At 33.2% G+C, this 17,547-nt stretch overlaps 1 protein-coding gene across 1 annotated transcript in view; it reads right to left on the bottom strand.

Annotated features, from left to right (window-relative positions):
* Positions 1-17,547, bottom strand: part of FAT4 (FAT atypical cadherin 4) — a 177,661-nt gene that overhangs the window by 16,234 nt on the left and 143,880 nt on the right. The window contains exons 10-13 of the mRNA XM_025268036.3: positions 10,940-11,044; positions 5,436-5,743; positions 1,975-2,060; positions 885-1,064 (exon numbers count right to left, since the gene is read on the bottom strand). Coding sequence (XP_025123821.3) covers positions 885-1,064; positions 1,975-2,060; positions 5,436-5,743; positions 10,940-11,044 — 679 coding nt within the window. The remainder of the gene's footprint in view (positions 1-884; positions 1,065-1,974; positions 2,061-5,435; positions 5,744-10,939; positions 11,045-17,547) is intronic.

Below are 17,547 nucleotides of genomic sequence, written 5' to 3'. Positions count from 1 at the left end.
TTTCTAAGCAAGTTAGGAAGCAAATTCATTAGCTGGGAAAATGATGCAAGAGATGATGTCTGAAGTTTGTGTAAAGAAGAGGCATGATAGAGCTACTGAAGAAGGGGAAAGTAACTAAATTAGGGGAATATAATATATTGTCAGGCATTAATTATGGCTGCACTGCTGCTGCTGCTGCTGCTGCTAAGTCGCTTCAGTCGCGTCCGACTCTGTACGACCCCATAGACGGCAGCCCACCAGGCTCCCCCGTCCCTGGGATTCTCCAGGCAAGAACACTGGAGTGGGTTGCCACTTCCTTCTCCAATGCAGGAAAGTGAAAAGTGAAAGTGAAGTTGCTCAGTTGTGTCTGACTCTTCGCGACCCCATGGACTGCAGTCTACCAGGCTCCTCCGTCCATGGGATTTTCCAGGCAAGAGTACTGGAGTGGGGTGCCATTGGCTGCACTAGAGTCTAGTAATCAGGAATTTAAAGAGAGTAAGAACTCCTCAAGAGCAGGGATCTGCCTTGTCCCTTTATTTGAGTCTAGAGCCAGATCAAGGGAATAGTATATTTAAATGTAAAACTATTTACTCTCTAATCGATTTTGTACACATTATTGCTAACCCTTATATAGTACTATGTGCCAGGTTCCTTTTTATGTGATTTACTTACTTAACTCATATACTTCTCACAACTATGTAAAGTACATACATGCATACATGCACACATCCATATATTTTCCCATAATCTCACAGCTATAAGGAAATACTTAAAATTCAAAACCGCATAAAACACTTAGTATTTTTGGAGCTTTGAGCACAATAATTTCATCTTTTGATGCTCAATTATCACACACTTGGTATTTACAGTTTTCTTTACAATAGTAAGAAATGAGGTTGCCATACTGATCTAGGATCCCTTGTGCTGCCAAAGCTTGGCTGGGTTCCAGAGGCCTTCCATTGACTGCAAACTCCATTATACACCCAACAAAGTCATGACTTTCTACGTGTCCTCTCCTCTGAAGGATTGGCTCCAGTGCTCTAATACCACCAACTGTGACTCGATTAGGCTGAACGTCCAGAGTCCTACATAAGAAAGGAAAGATATGTGGTTGGCACAACATTGTAACTTAATTATACTTCAATTGAAAATAAGAAGGGAAAGACATGTATATTAGTATCAATGCAGTAGATTCCCGTACAATATTTAGTTTAAGAAAGGATGACTGTAACTTTTCCTGGCATATATTAAGACATAGTACATATCAATGGAAAACGTTACTTACAGATGCATGTTTTCTAAACAGATACCTACAGGATTGTTAGATTTTTCAGGGTTCAGAAAATTACAAAACTAGTGGAAATAATATTTTCAGTTAGTCAAATGAGATGCATATAACAATGTTAAGTTTTTAAGAAGGTGCATACTATCAGAAAATAGAATGCAGTAGAAGTAACAACATTAATATTAATGTCAGATTACATTTTTCCTTCACCACAGAGATAACAAGGAATCGAGTAAGTCAATTAAGGCAAATGGATGATGTATCACTATTTCCTTTTCTCTCTCTGTAACTATTTCTATAAAAATCACTTATGTTTTAGGTAAGATTGTATTTCACCTTCAGGCACTAGTGAAAAATATCTGTCAATCATTGTCACATACAACTTTCAAAAATACATTTAAAAGAGGATGGGATCCTTATCCTAACCTTCTTGCAGGACCCCGGTCATGTGCAACTATTTCATGGAGCTTCTGAAAGAGGATAAGCTTTCCTTTTCTAGCTTTATCCTCATCTGTACCACTTCATTTTTACACCGTTTTTACACATTTTGTAGACTATTAACTTCTTGTTTTTTAATATGAAAATCCCTTTAGAGAGGACAAAATATCTTCAACTTTTATATAATACTTAGCATAACAAAATTACTTTAAAATATAATTTCACTTTGAATTTTAATTAATAATAAAGATCAAACTAATAATTTTACTTACCAGTCATCTGAAACTGCCACATTACTAACAGTGCAGTATCCTGCTTCTTGGTTCTCAGAACAAGAGTCCACAGTTAAAGAAGCTGCCTATAAAGCAAGAGAAAGAAATGTTTAGTATGAACTCTATTGTCCCTGTTGTTCTTTTCAGCTAACACTACCCAGGACTTGTTTCTGCATGGACATGATCTTTAAACTGAAATAAAATTTTGATATATTGGGTGGCCAGAAATTTCATTTGGATTTTTCCATAACATCTTATGGTCTTATGGAAAAATCCAAATGAACTTTCTGAGTAACCCAATAGTATACTATAATAGAGTTTGTTTCTACCTGGACATGATTTTTAAATTGAATTAAAATTTTGATGCATTGAGTTGGCCAGAAAGTTCACTTATTTTTTCTATAACAACTTACGGAAAAATTCAAGCAAGCTTTCTGAGCCACCCAATAGTATAATACAATTATAATTCAGATGAAGCATTGGCAATATGGACTGTGGCCTGCCAGGCTCTTCAGTCTATGGAATTCTCCAGGACAGAATACTGGAGTGGATTTCCATCCCCTTCTCCAGGGAATCTTCCCAACCCAGGGATCGAACCCAAGTCTCCAGTATTGCAGATTCTTTACCGTCTGAGCCACCAGGAAAATCCACAATTATAATACATGATCCAATTAGGGGTACACGTTTCCTTTATATACCTAAAGTTAAAACTGTGAAACTATTACATGTAAGAAGTGGGAAAGTACTTTAAAAAATCTTCTCCAGCACCCTTGTTTTACAGATGAAAGAATAAAAATGTCATTAATATCTCTTAGGATATGATACGTTAGGTGTGAGACAGCTTCCTGGGATTACAATCTTAAGAAAAATGCCTATCCTACTATCTAGCTATTCCAAAAAACAAACAAAAAAATAGATGTCCAATTTTAAAAAAGTTATATCCAATAATATTTCAGTCATATTCACAAAAAGATTTTGGAAGTATAATATAAATATTACTACTGCAACCTATGAAGATTGTAATATTTATAATAAAGTTTGAGATGATTTAAACAAGTCATATAGATTCTCTTTTCATTTTTAAGAACCATTCTTTACAAATGGCATATTACAGCATATTTATCTATAGTGTGAATGCATTATTATATATTATTATACAGTAGTAACTCACCAATATCATTTAAATCACAACCTACAGTAATCATTTTTGTATCTTAAGAGATGCACATTCACCTGAGGAAAAAACCTTCTGTTTAGTATGACATATTAATACTCTATTTGATCAAGAATAAAGTCATCAAGTCATGGTCATCAGGCTCAAGAATATGATGGAATTCAGGGCTCTTCATATTGGGCAGTGGCCACTGGGGATGACAGTGATCCACTTTAAGACCAAGATTGTTGCATATTCGTGCTACTCTGTGCTCTGCAAGGCTGTTGTGATGCCCCTTCTTTGTTTTCCAAACAGCAGTGAAATTCTGCAAAACTTCGCATATTTTCACTGGTGAAATTATAAAGTTGATATTCAGAGTGTGGTATTTCACAGCATGGCTAGTAAATAATAAGAGGCCTGATCCCAAATCCAGAAACACAGAAGGACTGATGGTTTCTCCTAATGCAGAAAACCAAAGACTCTACCTAAATTTACTTGAATACCATAGGACAAGACTAATCCAACTTTCTCCACTTCTAGAGAAGGAAAATAAATACTATGAAAGCATTTATAAGAATGATTGTCATTTGAGGTAAATTTTAACTAAAGCAAAGCAAAGGGAGGAAACATGAAACAGGGTGGTTAAGCAAGTTAACTAACATTACCTTTGACTTAAATGCAAAAGAATTAGGTTTCTTGTCTTTCATTATGTATGGAAATGATTTGTTTCTTGAGTATCACATTTTTATCAATATCGCAGATGATTTTGTGAGACTGACCATAAAAATATATATTTAGCTGGGATTTGTAAAAGTAGATCTTAAATACTTCACATTTCAGAAATAATAAATAGGGCTGATTTATACTTACTGTGCATCAAATATTACTGGCTAAACTATTGAAAAATTTTCCTATAAGTTAATTACTGTAACTGATTATAAACTTCATAGAGTAAACTCTCATAAACTGTGTAAATTTCTTTCTTGCCACCTTCTCAAAGAAATTATCATCAATACTATCAATTTTAGGAAACATTTACATTCTCAATTATATGTCAAGACTTTCATGCCTTTTTTAGTTAACTATTTTAAATGTTAATTCTTCCAGTGATCTATAAAACTGAGTGACATTCAATATCAGAAGAGGTATTAGGTCTTCATAATACAATATATGCTTATTTTGACTATTAATTTAAGCACCTTTCCTTTCAGTTTATTTCCAAGACAAAATGGTAACACATCTCTATGTATGCTATGTAAACTACCCATCCATTCTAGAGATTCCTAAACCTATCATAAGCTAGAGAGTCACGTGGACATTTATGAATGCTTTAATTAGGAAAACGTCCATATGACATCATATTTTCAGCAATGTTAATACTTAACATATTTTTCTTATTTTCTAAAAGCTTGGTGACACAACTCAAAGGAAAAATACTTGAGGGAAAGTTTTATTTGAATAAAAGCTCATTCAATTTCATCTTCAGAGTTAAATGCACCTTCTCTTTTACTGTTGAATTTTTCTACCAGTACTGCTGTAAATTGAGATGTTTTTATCCTGTCTTTGCAATGATTCAGATCTGAAAAGTTAATGATTTTGCCAGTTTCCAACAAAATCCTTTTGAAACGTAGAGAGCAACAGATTCAAAATCCAGTAGGGGCCTTACTTTGGATGTATTCCGAAATGGGAATTTTTTCCTCTGACTGAAGAAATAATGACAAGGGGTTTCCCCCCCCCCACTAAAACCTGATTAGTGTGGTGATCCATTACAAATGAACTGAAATAGCTTTTTTCTCTTTCCTGTTGGGTATATCTCATGGTGCCTCTTTCTTTGTCCTCCCTCTTGCTCTCAAGTCCTTCTTTGATAAAATCAAAGAATGCTCACGAAGTTTAAGGGGACCTTGGAGGTCATCAGGTAAAATCCTCTATTCTACACAAGAGCCCATGGATAACATCTTAGCAATATGGATACCTTATATAGCTTGGAGGGTTGTGATCTACTAAACTCCATTAGCTTCAACTCTCAGTGTTAGAAAATCACTATGGCTAATATAAGCACCAATCTATGTATATCACCAGAATCCATGTTTGTTCTAATTCTGTCAGATTCAATATGACTGGGTACATCAACAATCAGGGACACTGCAATTTTCTAAATCCCTGCTCTCCAGGAGATTTTTCTCTAAGCGAATATGTACAATTAAACTTAATTTGAACCACAATTCATGCTTTAACATTTCAAGTTTCCAGCCTGGTTGACTGGATACACAACAATAAAGCAAATTTTAATGCGGAGTGAATATCTTACCATTCCTGCTCTCCGGGCAATCACAGTGTGAAAATGTCCATCTGACACCTTTTTCATGGTGGTGAGTTTATAGGTACCACTGCCTAAATTAAAAGAGAATCTTAACCTTTCTTCAGCAATTTCAAGGGCCAGAAACTCAGCCCGATCCCCTGTCTGGTTGTCATAGTTGTAAAGCAATAAAGCATGACTTTTAATAGTTGCAAATTTGACATAAATATAGTTGTTATTGGGATCCAAGCTGGGGAATTCCATGTATGATAACTCCTCGAATCCATAACTATTCAACTCGCAGTGTTTTCCAAAGACACCTGTAGATGGGAAAATTAACATTTTGACACATCACATTCAAATAAAGTTTTATTATATGACTTTTACTAAAATGTTTTAAAGTTACAATAATAGGTCATACTTTTAACAAATTTTTATTACTCTCCAAAGAATACTGTCTAAATTTAATTGAAATAGAAATAAAAAAGATTTCAAAAGCATATAAGAAATGATAAACTGGTAAAATTGTTTTTCTTTGGCCAATTAGGAAACACATCCTAATTGATCTAACTATGCCTTATTTTTTAAAACTAGAATTAGTGGAATGGAATATGTCTGAAGAGGTTTCTTTCCTGGAAAACATTCAAAGTGATTTTGTCAATCTTTTTAAAGTTCAATATGCTGTCATTTTCAACCCAGTTACTTCCTTCATAATACACAATTCTTGAAAACATTTTTAATTCAACTAAGGATTGTAAATTTGTTTTTTACTAAAAACAAAATTAGTTCCTGCACTTGTGGTATTTTTGAGTCAAAAAATTAAGAAAAGGAATCATTGCTTTCACAGATGAAAATAAGTTTTTTATCTCTCTCTCTCTCTCTTTTTTTTTGTTTTATACCCTCTTTGGGTATGATTTACAGCAGCTACTTTGAAATAGCTTTCTGTTTTTCTGAAATTCAGCATTCCCACTTGTTTGTGCTGGTTCTTTTTCAAACTTGAAAAATGAGTTTTATTGATGTTACAATGCTAAGCCAAAATTCTTTTCCCACAAATATTAGTAGACTGTAGCAAATGATCGGAAAATTAACCCATGCCAATACATCATAATTCATATTAACTTGCAAAGATTTCATTCCTTCATTTTGGCTGTACATCTCATGTAAATGCATTAAATTTAGATTCAGGGAATTGTTCTGCTAGAAGAAATCAATGTCATCATTTTATAGAATACTTAAAACTTGTCCAAGGTCATGGAACCATGAGAAACAGAGCCAAAATTTGAGGCCAGATCTACTGATCATCTGGTTGTTTTGACTATGCTACATTTTATATCCAAATGTTCTTTATATTAAAATGGCCTAGAATTTCCTTGTGTCATTTATCTTTTTTCTGTAAAGGCTGAGATAATATTTATTTTAAATGAGTAGGAAATCTATATAATTTATTTTTAATCATTAACACAAAAAATTATCAGAATTATATGTATTATATAAATCATATATACTATATATAGTACAAGGAGATCCAACTAGTCAATCCTAAAGGAAATCGGTCATAAATATTCATTGGAAGGACTGAGGCTGAAGCTGAAACTCCAATACTTTGGCCACCTGATGCGAAGAACTGACTCATTGGAAAAGACCCTGATACTGGGAAAGATTGAAGCTGGGAGAAGAAGGGGACGACAGAGGATGAGATGGCTGTATGGCATCACTGACTCAATGGACATGTGTTTGAGTAAGCTTTGAGAGTTGGTGATGGACGGGGAAGACTGGCATGCTGTAGTCCATGGGGTTGCAAAGAGTCAGACACAACTGAGTGACTGAACTGAACTGAACTGATATTATATATGGCATATGTTTATTTGTGTATGTCATAAATATATCTATCATATAAATTTTATATAGAATACAATTTCAAGTTCATATTAAATATATATTTAATTATATACAGATTATTTAAATGTGCAGAAAGTGTAATCAAAGTTAAATACAAAGGAAAAATAAGGCATACAAAATGAAGTAGATTGTTAAAGAGAAGTTTTCAGTTGTTCCCTTAGGTCTCTTATGATTAAGTTCTAATAAATCTATGAAAATATACTTAAAATTTGAATATAGGTTACAGGGAAGATGTTCTATATTTTATTTAAATTGATACTGTACTTTCAAACATGATAGTATTTTTTATAGAATATATTATCTTCTTAAGGACTTTTATTATCATTTCTAGAGAAATGTAAATTTTTGTCTTTGAAATCATCTTAATGAGGATTCAAAAGTGGCTTTACAAATGGAATGCTATTTAAAGATGCTACATAAAGATCAAAAGAATTTATTCAAATTACTTTAATAAGAAATATCAAGTGTATACAAAGCTATACACATATTTAAACATAACTATATAGGCTCTCTTACAAAGTCTTAAGTACTTATGTTTTCTTTCTAAAACATAAGCTTATAAAAAAATTAAGTCTAAGCAACAGCTCTTTTGCTTATGAGAAGGTAAACAGTGCAAAAGTTTTTCCAACTTCAAAATTATAGTTAAGATGTTGTTTTATAGGATTCACATGTAACTACTTCCAGCTATTTGTTTGAAGTGTTCCATTTGCCATTTTTATTTGTATGTTTCACCTATATTCAATTTATACTACTTTTTTCTTTTAATTCGATTTCTTTTTTCTCAAATCTGTATTGTTTCAAGGTTTTTTGTTTTGCTTTGCTTTCTCTTGTAAGGCTTCGGTTTCCAGCTGACAATATGCAAGTTTAAATAATGTTTCTTTTGCCTTTTCCACTGGAAGGAATAGGGACATAAATGCACACTGCCAGTACATGTGATCTGTCTCTATTTTAATTTATATTATTTTGCTAGTTCTTTGCCCCTGAGGATCTCTCATATGGTGAGAAGAAGGTTTACCTGGGACCCCAAAACCCTTCTACCCAAAAGGCAATGACTGTTGTATCAGCTGTACTGCAGCAACAATTTGTTCTCATTTATTATCAACTATATTATATCCTCATATGTACACATGAAGTACAAAGGAATTTTTTTAAATGTAAAAACCTTTATTCAGTCACTTAAAAATAATTTTTCCACTCCAATCCCTTTATCTTTCCTTCCAAAACACAAGTTAAACCATGAAATTTGATTGTGGTTATCTGAAGAAATTTAAAATTTAAATTTACTTAAAATGGATAACCAACAAGGACCTACTGTATAGCACAGGGAACTCTGCTCAATATTATGTAACAACCTAATAGAAAAGGAAAAGAAGTTAAAAAAGAATAGATAACATGTACGTGCATAACTGAATCACTTTGCTGTTCACCTGAAACTAACACAACATCAAATATATTCCAACATAAAATAAAAGTTTTTGTTTTTGTTTTTGTTTTTGTTTTTAAAGAGATCATTAAAAGAAATAAATTTTAGGAGATGTAACATTGTGGTTATTTTGAACATGATCTGCCTTTTAATGCTTCAAGTGCATTATTGGTGAGAATCTCAAGGATATATATATATATATTTTTAAAGAGGTACTGTGAACATCATCCTGGACTGAAAATAAAATTGTGTTATGGTCACTATATCATTTTTTGATAGCTTTTTTTTTTAATTTTCTTTGTTTGACTATAGACAAAGCCCTCAATTTCTAGGCCTCAGAACCATTGCTAAAATACAAGGCTTACAATTAGATATTTTCATATTCTATTTCCCTTTATCATTCTTTTGATATTGCGTTCTAGAAAAGCAAAACTGGATAGTCATGGAATTACTTGAAAATGAATTATTGTTACATTTACTGATTACTACCAAAATTACTGCAGATGGTTACTGCAGCCATGAAATTAAAAGACGCTTACTCCTTGGAAGGAAAGTTATGACCAACCTAGATAGCATATTCAAAAGCAGAGACATTACTTTGCCAACAAAGGTTCATCTAGTCAAGGCTATGGTTTTTCCTGTGGTCATGTATGGATGTGAGAGTTGGACTATAAAGAAGCCCTGGGATTTCTTTGGAAGGAATGATGCTAAAGCTGAAACTCCAGTACTTTGGCCACCTCACGCGAAGAGTTGACTCATTGGAAAAGACTCTGATGCTGGAAGGGATTGGGGGCAGGAGGAGAAGGGGACGACAGAGGATGAGATGGCTGGATGGCATCACTGACTCGATGGACATGAGTCTGAGTGAACTCCAGGAGTTGGTGATGGACAGGGAGGCCTGGCGTGCTGCAATTCATGGGGACACAAAGAGTCAGACATGACTGAGCAACTGATCTGATCTGATAGCTCAGCTGGTAAGTAATCTGTCTGCAAGTAATCTGTCAGTAATCTGGTTCATTTCCTGGGCTGGGGTTGGGAAGATCCCCTGGCTTCTCCAGGACATGCTACCCACTCCAGTATTTATGGGCTTCCCTGGTAGCTCAGATGGGGAGACCTGGGTTCAATCCCTGGGTTGGGAAGATATCCTGGAGAAGGGAATGGAAACCCACTCCAGTATTCTTGCCTTCAGAATTCCATGTACGGAGGAGCCTGGCAGGCTACAGTTTATGGGGTTGCAAAGAGTCGGACACGACTGAATGACTAAGCACAGCACAGAAACCTCAGATTCTTTTTAAGTTCTCTTCTCTACTATACATTGAAATTCATTTTTCAGGTCGATATAACGCTATAATAAATATATTCAATAAAAAAATAGAAAAAATCATTTCCTCTCTTTCTTATGGAAAATAGATAGGATCTCTAACTACCTGCAGGACCTCTAGAGATGAATACTATATTGTGGAGTAAAGCACTCTTTAAATAAATGGAATAATCACCAACCTAAGAAACAAACCAAGTTAAAAGCTTCCTGCAAAGCTGTTCTCATAGTTCTTGGCTGTCCCAGGGCTGGATAACATTTGGGTGAGGCCTGGAAGGAATCTTTTAATTCATTCTGCTATGATGAATAAATATGTATGTATACAAAAAAAATTCTCTTTAGCAATTTTCTTCCTTAACAGAATAATTATTCTGAATTTTGATTAGTTACATGATATTATCTACAAAGCCTATATAAAAACTGTATGTCAAGTTACCAACTTCTTCTAACAGAAAAGGCTGAATTAATGCAAAAAACAAATGTAAAAAAAAAAAGGCAAAACAAAATGTTTCAACTATTCTCAAAGATTTTAGTAGAGAGTGATGTTAAATTGCACTTAAAGGATGTTTCATTTGATAGGCTCTAGGCTAAAGAGCAGACATTCATGAGGTTTTGTGAGGAAATGTCCTGAAGAAACAACCTCAGATTTAATTATCTTGGACAGATTATTTTTCTAGTAAGGATCAAAACAATATATTCAATGGTATTTCCATAATTAACTTAGAAAATATTAAACCTTTGAGATTTTCCTTTAATAAAACCTCTTGTGTGAAACTATTAATGTTTTCTTAGTCATCCCATGACACAATGAAACAAAACTACTAAACTCTGCCAAAATAGGTTGATATTTTGTATCAACCACTAAATTATACTTACCAAATGGACAATGACAAAAGTAGGACTCCACACCACTTTGACAGGAACCACCATTAAAGCAGGGGTTACATTCACAGTAATTGACTGAAGATTCACACATTTTCCCTGAAAAGTATCAAATTCATTTTAAAAAATTTACATAAATACATTAACACCATTTCTGCATAACCATATGTAATAATGTATCCTGAGAGCTCCTATCCTTGGAGAAAAGAAATACAAGAACAGTATACTTGTCATGAGGACATTGGAATACTGTATTAGAGTTCAGTCTTATTTAGTTGCCCTGTTGTAAAGATGTGCATTGTAATACTTAGGAAGTAATTTGCATAATTATCTTGGAAAGAACTACTGTTTTCAGGGAAATCACAAATGGTGAACATATTTAAATGTTTTCACTGAATTTATTTTCTCTTGTCGATGCCACTTCATTTTTTATGTAGTATAACTAGAAAGCTGAAACTTTTACATTATAATTTTCACCATAGAGACTTCCTTAACACAGATTTTTCAAAGGTAGGAATGAATCTCATTTAGCTTATTTGCCAAATTACAATTCTTTCATTCTCGAGAAATATTCCTTAACTTTGACACACATGTTGTAAAGCAGAATCAGAAGTAATAAAAACCCATCAAACACATTTTCAAATGCTTAGGAAGATTTATTAACTATAGATTATGTATGTATGCTTTGTCTTTTTTTCTAAAATAATAACCCCTAATCAGCATATATTTCAGTGTATAAAGACTTTTCATGCATCGTTTTGTTCATTGAATCAGTTAATATTGACTGGATGTCTATTATGGGCCAGGCATGCTAAAAGATGAAGGTGTAACAGTCAAAAAGTAGACAATGTCTTTCCATGGTATCTCCATTTAGTGGGGAAAATTGATCCATACAACAGGAAACATTTATATTTCACAGGTGGAGGAGAAGAGGTCTTTGGAGGGTAATCCCTTGCCTAAAAAATTATAAAACTATGATATAGACCATTGTAGGTCTGCTCCAAAATCTAGGTTTCAGACAGCTATGATCGAATAATTAATCACTTAGTAGGCAAAATTTAAGGTATAAGGCTAGTCCCATCTGTGTTTTGTTATTCTTGTGATGTTGTGTGGGTTTTTTAATGCAAATATAAATTTATTATAATACCACTATTCTGTAACTGTAAATTATTATAATATCATATCTGTTAGAATAGTTTTTAGTTTTCCAATCTTAAAAAATGAAATCAGATGTTTCTTTATTTCCCAAGAAATAAAAATATTTCTTAGAGTTCTTAATTTCCATTCATTGATAGGAGGGAGAGTTTATTTCTGTAAAGCTATTTCCTACTTCCCAGCATGACTGCACTAATGCCTTTCTTAAATGTCTCATGAAAGCACGTAGTTTTATCTACACAACTAGACAATGTTGTGCATAGATAATCCATTTCATCATAATAAATTAATAAATATGCTTGGAACACAAGTTTTTATTTAATTTAGTTCTGATATTGTGTCTTGATTATGTAGCCACACTTGGTCTGGTTTGTTTGAAATTTTAAGTGAGTCAGGTTTTTTGACACTGCTAACTGAACACAATTCTCTGTATCACAGGGTCATAAACAACATTTTTCCTTTATAAATAAATTTGGGAACCTCATCTTGCAAGACAAAACAGTACAATTTCAGAATACCTTCCTATTTTAAAGGGAAATAATGAAAAATAAGCAAGTTACCAATCTAGAAGCACAGAAATGAAGTTTTAAGTATTTTTGTAATGGGTCATACTGGAAAAACAGGGAGGACAAATTTATTCTAAACTCATACAAACTATCGCATCAGAGAGCTGCTCTGTCATGGGAGAACTCTTTTCTCTAGTGTTTTCTAAGTGGATTTGTCACAGATTGTTCTAGAGAAGTGTATTTTTTCCCCTAATACAGTATCTGTGTCACTCAATAGAAAATAAAATAAGATCTATTGACTATACTATTCATTATCTAGTTAGTATTAAGAAAGTCACATCCCACTCCATCCATTTTTTTTTCTCACATATGCTATGACACTCATTAAGAATTTTTCTTCTTTTCCTTTCATTTTTTTGGAAACTTTATTTTAGAGCTGTGTTAAAAGTAGCAAGTAATAAAGCTATAGATTAATATTCTTTGTAGGTATGGTTAGTAAACATTCATATTGTAAACAGATATATATAGGTTACAAAAATCACAAACTTTACTTCTTGAAGACTGGAAATGGGGAACAAAGGCTAATCAATTTAGGGTGGTTAGCCATGTTCACTTACTCAAATATTTTGACATATGTTCTCTCCAAGAAAAATGTATGAGTATTAAAACCCAATCATTGATGCTACAAATCTCAACTATATACTTGTTTGAATCCTGTTGGAAAAGACCACCTTAAATTTTGGTTTTAAAAAAAAATAAAGAAATTTTTTAAAAGTATATAAATTAGTTATCTTATTTACCCCTTACAAAATAAGATTTTAACAAAGACATCTGAGTTTAATTCAAACTATAAATTATTTCTGTTAGTCCAAAGTGAGATGTGGAAAGAAACCTCAAAATAAAGACTTACTAATGTATTAAAACATACACTGACTACCTAAATAGAAGCAGATACAAACAGAAAATACTAGTTCGAGAATGAATTTCTTTTAAAAGCTAAACTAAACTATCAGTAGAATTTGATTCTTTAAGTAAACAATATAAATACACACTGGCTAGAGAAAAAAAATTCAATCTTTTATTTGACAGTTTACTTTAAGCCAGAGTTTTATTTTCTTATTTGTCAAAAATTTAAGAAATAACTTTTCTACAGGTTGTACAAATGAATTTATTGTTGAGTTTGGGTAAAATAGCCTTATTTGTTGGTATTAGAGCATGGTGTTAGAGTATGTATTTACCAAAATAATGGTAAATTATTTACCATTAAAATCCAGTTTGAGTACTCTATTTAATGAATAGTATTTTTATTTTACAATTATTATCAAAGAGCTTGCCATACTAGATTTAAAGATACAGTTTGAAACTCAATGTTGCAATTTAAGTTATTGTTAAAAAACTTTTTTTGTTTATGTGACAGAGAGAGGTCCTAATTTTACTTTGAATCAACATAAAGCCTTTAAATGCATTATTCAAGGGCTTGGAAAGTTTATGCTCTATTACCCAATTCAAAGTCAGCAACAAATTCTGTATTGTTCTGCACACATTTACCTACTTAAATGTTAGTGTTGATGGCATAATGAGTATCAGAGAATGCTGCAGCTTGAATTACTCTAACATGCTTCTTGTGCAAACAATCTGCTGTGTTGTGCACTGTGAAACAAAATCTTGCATCATTAACTTAGTGCTGCAAGTCAATTAACAATATTTGTCATTGCCTTGAGGCTTGAAATATGCTGATGGGGCTTGCACAAAGAGAGGCATTTATGTCTCTTGAACTACGGAGTCTTTTTCTATTAAGACATGTTAACTGTCAGAGCAGCTGTTTAGAGGAATAAACTGATCTCATTGCTTTGATATTCATCAATTAATGGTGTTGATATACATTATTTATTATAGATAGCTTCAGGAGATGTAAGCTCCTAGCACATGGAGAAGAGGAATGGCTAAAGATGAAAATGAACGCATAATCGGAAGCAAAGGTATATTCAAACTTACCAAGATTACAGTTTAAACTTACAGGAGAAATTTAGCATGTGTCTTCATGTTCTGGGGCAGGTGTGATGAAATGTTGAACATAAATCAAATATGACGTGATCATCTATGATCTTTTCCACCAGGATATGTATTCAAGTTTCACTTGTTCCAATAGCATATTTTAATGTTACATTAGAGAAAGTTTAGGGCTTCCCAAGTGGCTCAGTGGTAAAGAACCTGCCTGCCAATGCAGGATCTCCTTCAGGAGACACAGGTTCAATCCCTGGGTCGGGAAGATCCCTTGGAGGAGGAAATGGCAACCCACTCCATTTCTTGCCTAGGAAATCCCATGGACAGAAGACCCTGGTAGGGCTACAGTTCATGGGGTCACAAAAGAGTTGGGCACGACTGAGTGACTAACACTTAGAGAAAGTTGACCTAAATTTATTCTAACTTGTTAAATTTAGCCACCCAATGGAGCTAAGATTTCTGATATCCCATAGTTTGTGTAGGCTTCAATTTAATAGCTTAGGTCATATATGTTAGATGTTTAGCTGCTAAATCATGTCTGACTCTCTTGTGACCCCATCGACTATAGCCCGCTAGACCCCTCTGTCTATGAGATTTCCCAGGCAAGAACACTGGAGTGTGTTACCATTTCCTCCTCCAGGGGATTTTACTGACCCAGGAATCAAACCAGGAGACCTGATCTCCTGCATTGGCATTTAGGAATTTTACCACTGAGCCACCAGGGAAGACCATATGTTATTAACAGATACCACAAATAATATTTTTCCATCTCTCATATTTATAGATAGAGAAGAAGGAAAACCATGTGGAACTAACAAAATCCATTTTTATTTAAACTATTTTATTAATAAATATAATTCCGTAATATATACATGCTATTTATTCTGAATGTTTTTGCTTATAAGCTTTTTTATTATTTTGGTAGAAAGTAGTTGTTTTTTTGCATGAGATGTAAATGTTTCCTATTATTATGAAAGGCACTATGAAAAGAGCTCATCTAAATATCCTGATCAATTAGCATTATGGTTTTTCACGTGGAAACAAAGCAAAATATTATGCTTAAATAAGGGTTGCTAGTATTAAAAGCAAAAAGGAAAAAAAACTGTCCTCCTTTGTATTTTAAAACATATACAAATATGATCTAAATGTGACTACAAATAATTATATAGTGATACACATAATATCTATGATGTTTACAAATACAAACTTACTTTCCATAGAAATTAGAAGTTTCTAGACTAATAGACCCTGTTATTAATGTTTTAATAGAGTTAATGTATCATTTGAGGTAAATTGTGTAATTCCATTCTTGGAAATAAAATCAAAATAAGAACTGAGCTCTTTACCAGTCTTCTATGAACAACTCTTCGGTATTTCATAGAAATTTTCATTTCATATCCATCCAGTAAAGTTTGTTTATATTCTTTGGTTTCCAGGTCACATGATCATTGACAACGTTAATATATGACTGCTGTGATTTCTGAAAGAATGACTCAGTTACAACTCCCATTTTCGTGAAAGCAAATGTTTGCCAAGTTTCTTGGTAAAATTACTATGCGCGACCTGTAAATAACTTTACAGGCCTGGAAAAAAATTCCTTTTTATACTGTCAAGTGACATAAAAGTGATGAATGGACAAATCTCATCCTCCCCTGAAATATCAGGACTTACTAGAGAGCATAGAAAAACCTCCCCCTCTGGGAATACACTCCTGGACTTACTCCAAATAACACACCTAAAATGCATCCAGATGTGTGAAAGTGAAGAGGAAAGGGTAAAGGGGCTCTGAACTAATTCTGTTAAGAGAGACCCAGATTTGGAAATAAGTTCCATATCCATGCTGCCTTCTCTAATGTCATTCATTACTATGAAGGATTGAATGCAGGGTGTGCTGAAAACAGAAAACCTGGGAGCAGGAAGACAAATGCTATGTGGCTACTGGCTATAATTGTACTTTCTAATTAGTGTTCTAGTAAACACAAGAAACTTTCATTTGTACAGGAAATGAAATACTAGGTTTGTAGTTGTTAGACTGATGTTTTCCTCCAGGATTCCCTGAACTTCTGAGGCATAAATAAAATGAAAGATATTTTCTTTTGATTTACTGGGGCATATTGACAGTTGATTCAATTTCTTATACTATTAAGCTTTGTGAAAATCTAGACCTTAATTTTTCAGATGTTCTATACTATGCTATAATGTATTCATCTTGTCTAACATACTTTATGTCTAGCTAATCAAAGCCCCATTGAGTGATATAAAATTAAATTATAAGAAAATGCTCTTAACAATGAAATGAAGTGATTGTAATGGAAGATGAAGTCTCACTATTTCTTTTTTCAGTTTCTTTTTTGGTTCTTTTTCTAGTAACAAAGAAAAACTGATCTGAGAAACAAGGTATACAAACAAATTTGTTTTCTCTAAAGTTCTCTAAATTCATTAAATAAAAGTATTCTTATTCCATGTATATGATGTGACCCTATCATCACAAACCTGAAAATAAAAAAATAAATATATCAGGAATATTATGGCAATAGGAATAATAACTATATCTCTTCATATCTTTTTGTTGTAATCATTCCACAATTTTCATTTTTATACTTGCATCTTTACAGGATGTTCTACACAAAAATTCCCTGTTGAGCTAACATTTAACCACTCCCTGTGAGGGATGCTTAGGGTAAGTCTCTCAGCTTCCCTCAATTCATAAACACTTACTTTTCTAATCTTTAGCACAACTTCTAACTTCACATGAAATATTCAGTTGTGTGTGTGTGTGTGTGTGTGTGTGTGTGTGTGTTTGAGACAGAGATGGGGCAGTGGTTGGGAATTATTTTAAGCAGGAAGTTCATAAACTCTCACAGCTCCAATTTGCAATACCACAGACTTTAAGAATCACTGAAAAAAACAGCAGTGAAAGTCCACAAAAATAGAGAG

The sequence above is a fragment of the Bubalus bubalis genome, chromosome 17, assembly GCF_019923935.1.
Source record: "Bubalus bubalis isolate 160015118507 breed Murrah chromosome 17, NDDB_SH_1, whole genome shotgun sequence".
Taxonomy (NCBI): Eukaryota; Metazoa; Chordata; class Mammalia; order Artiodactyla; family Bovidae; genus Bubalus; species Bubalus bubalis.
The sequence above is the reverse complement of the archived record's forward strand: the minus strand, read 5'-3'. Positions and strand labels throughout refer to the sequence as shown.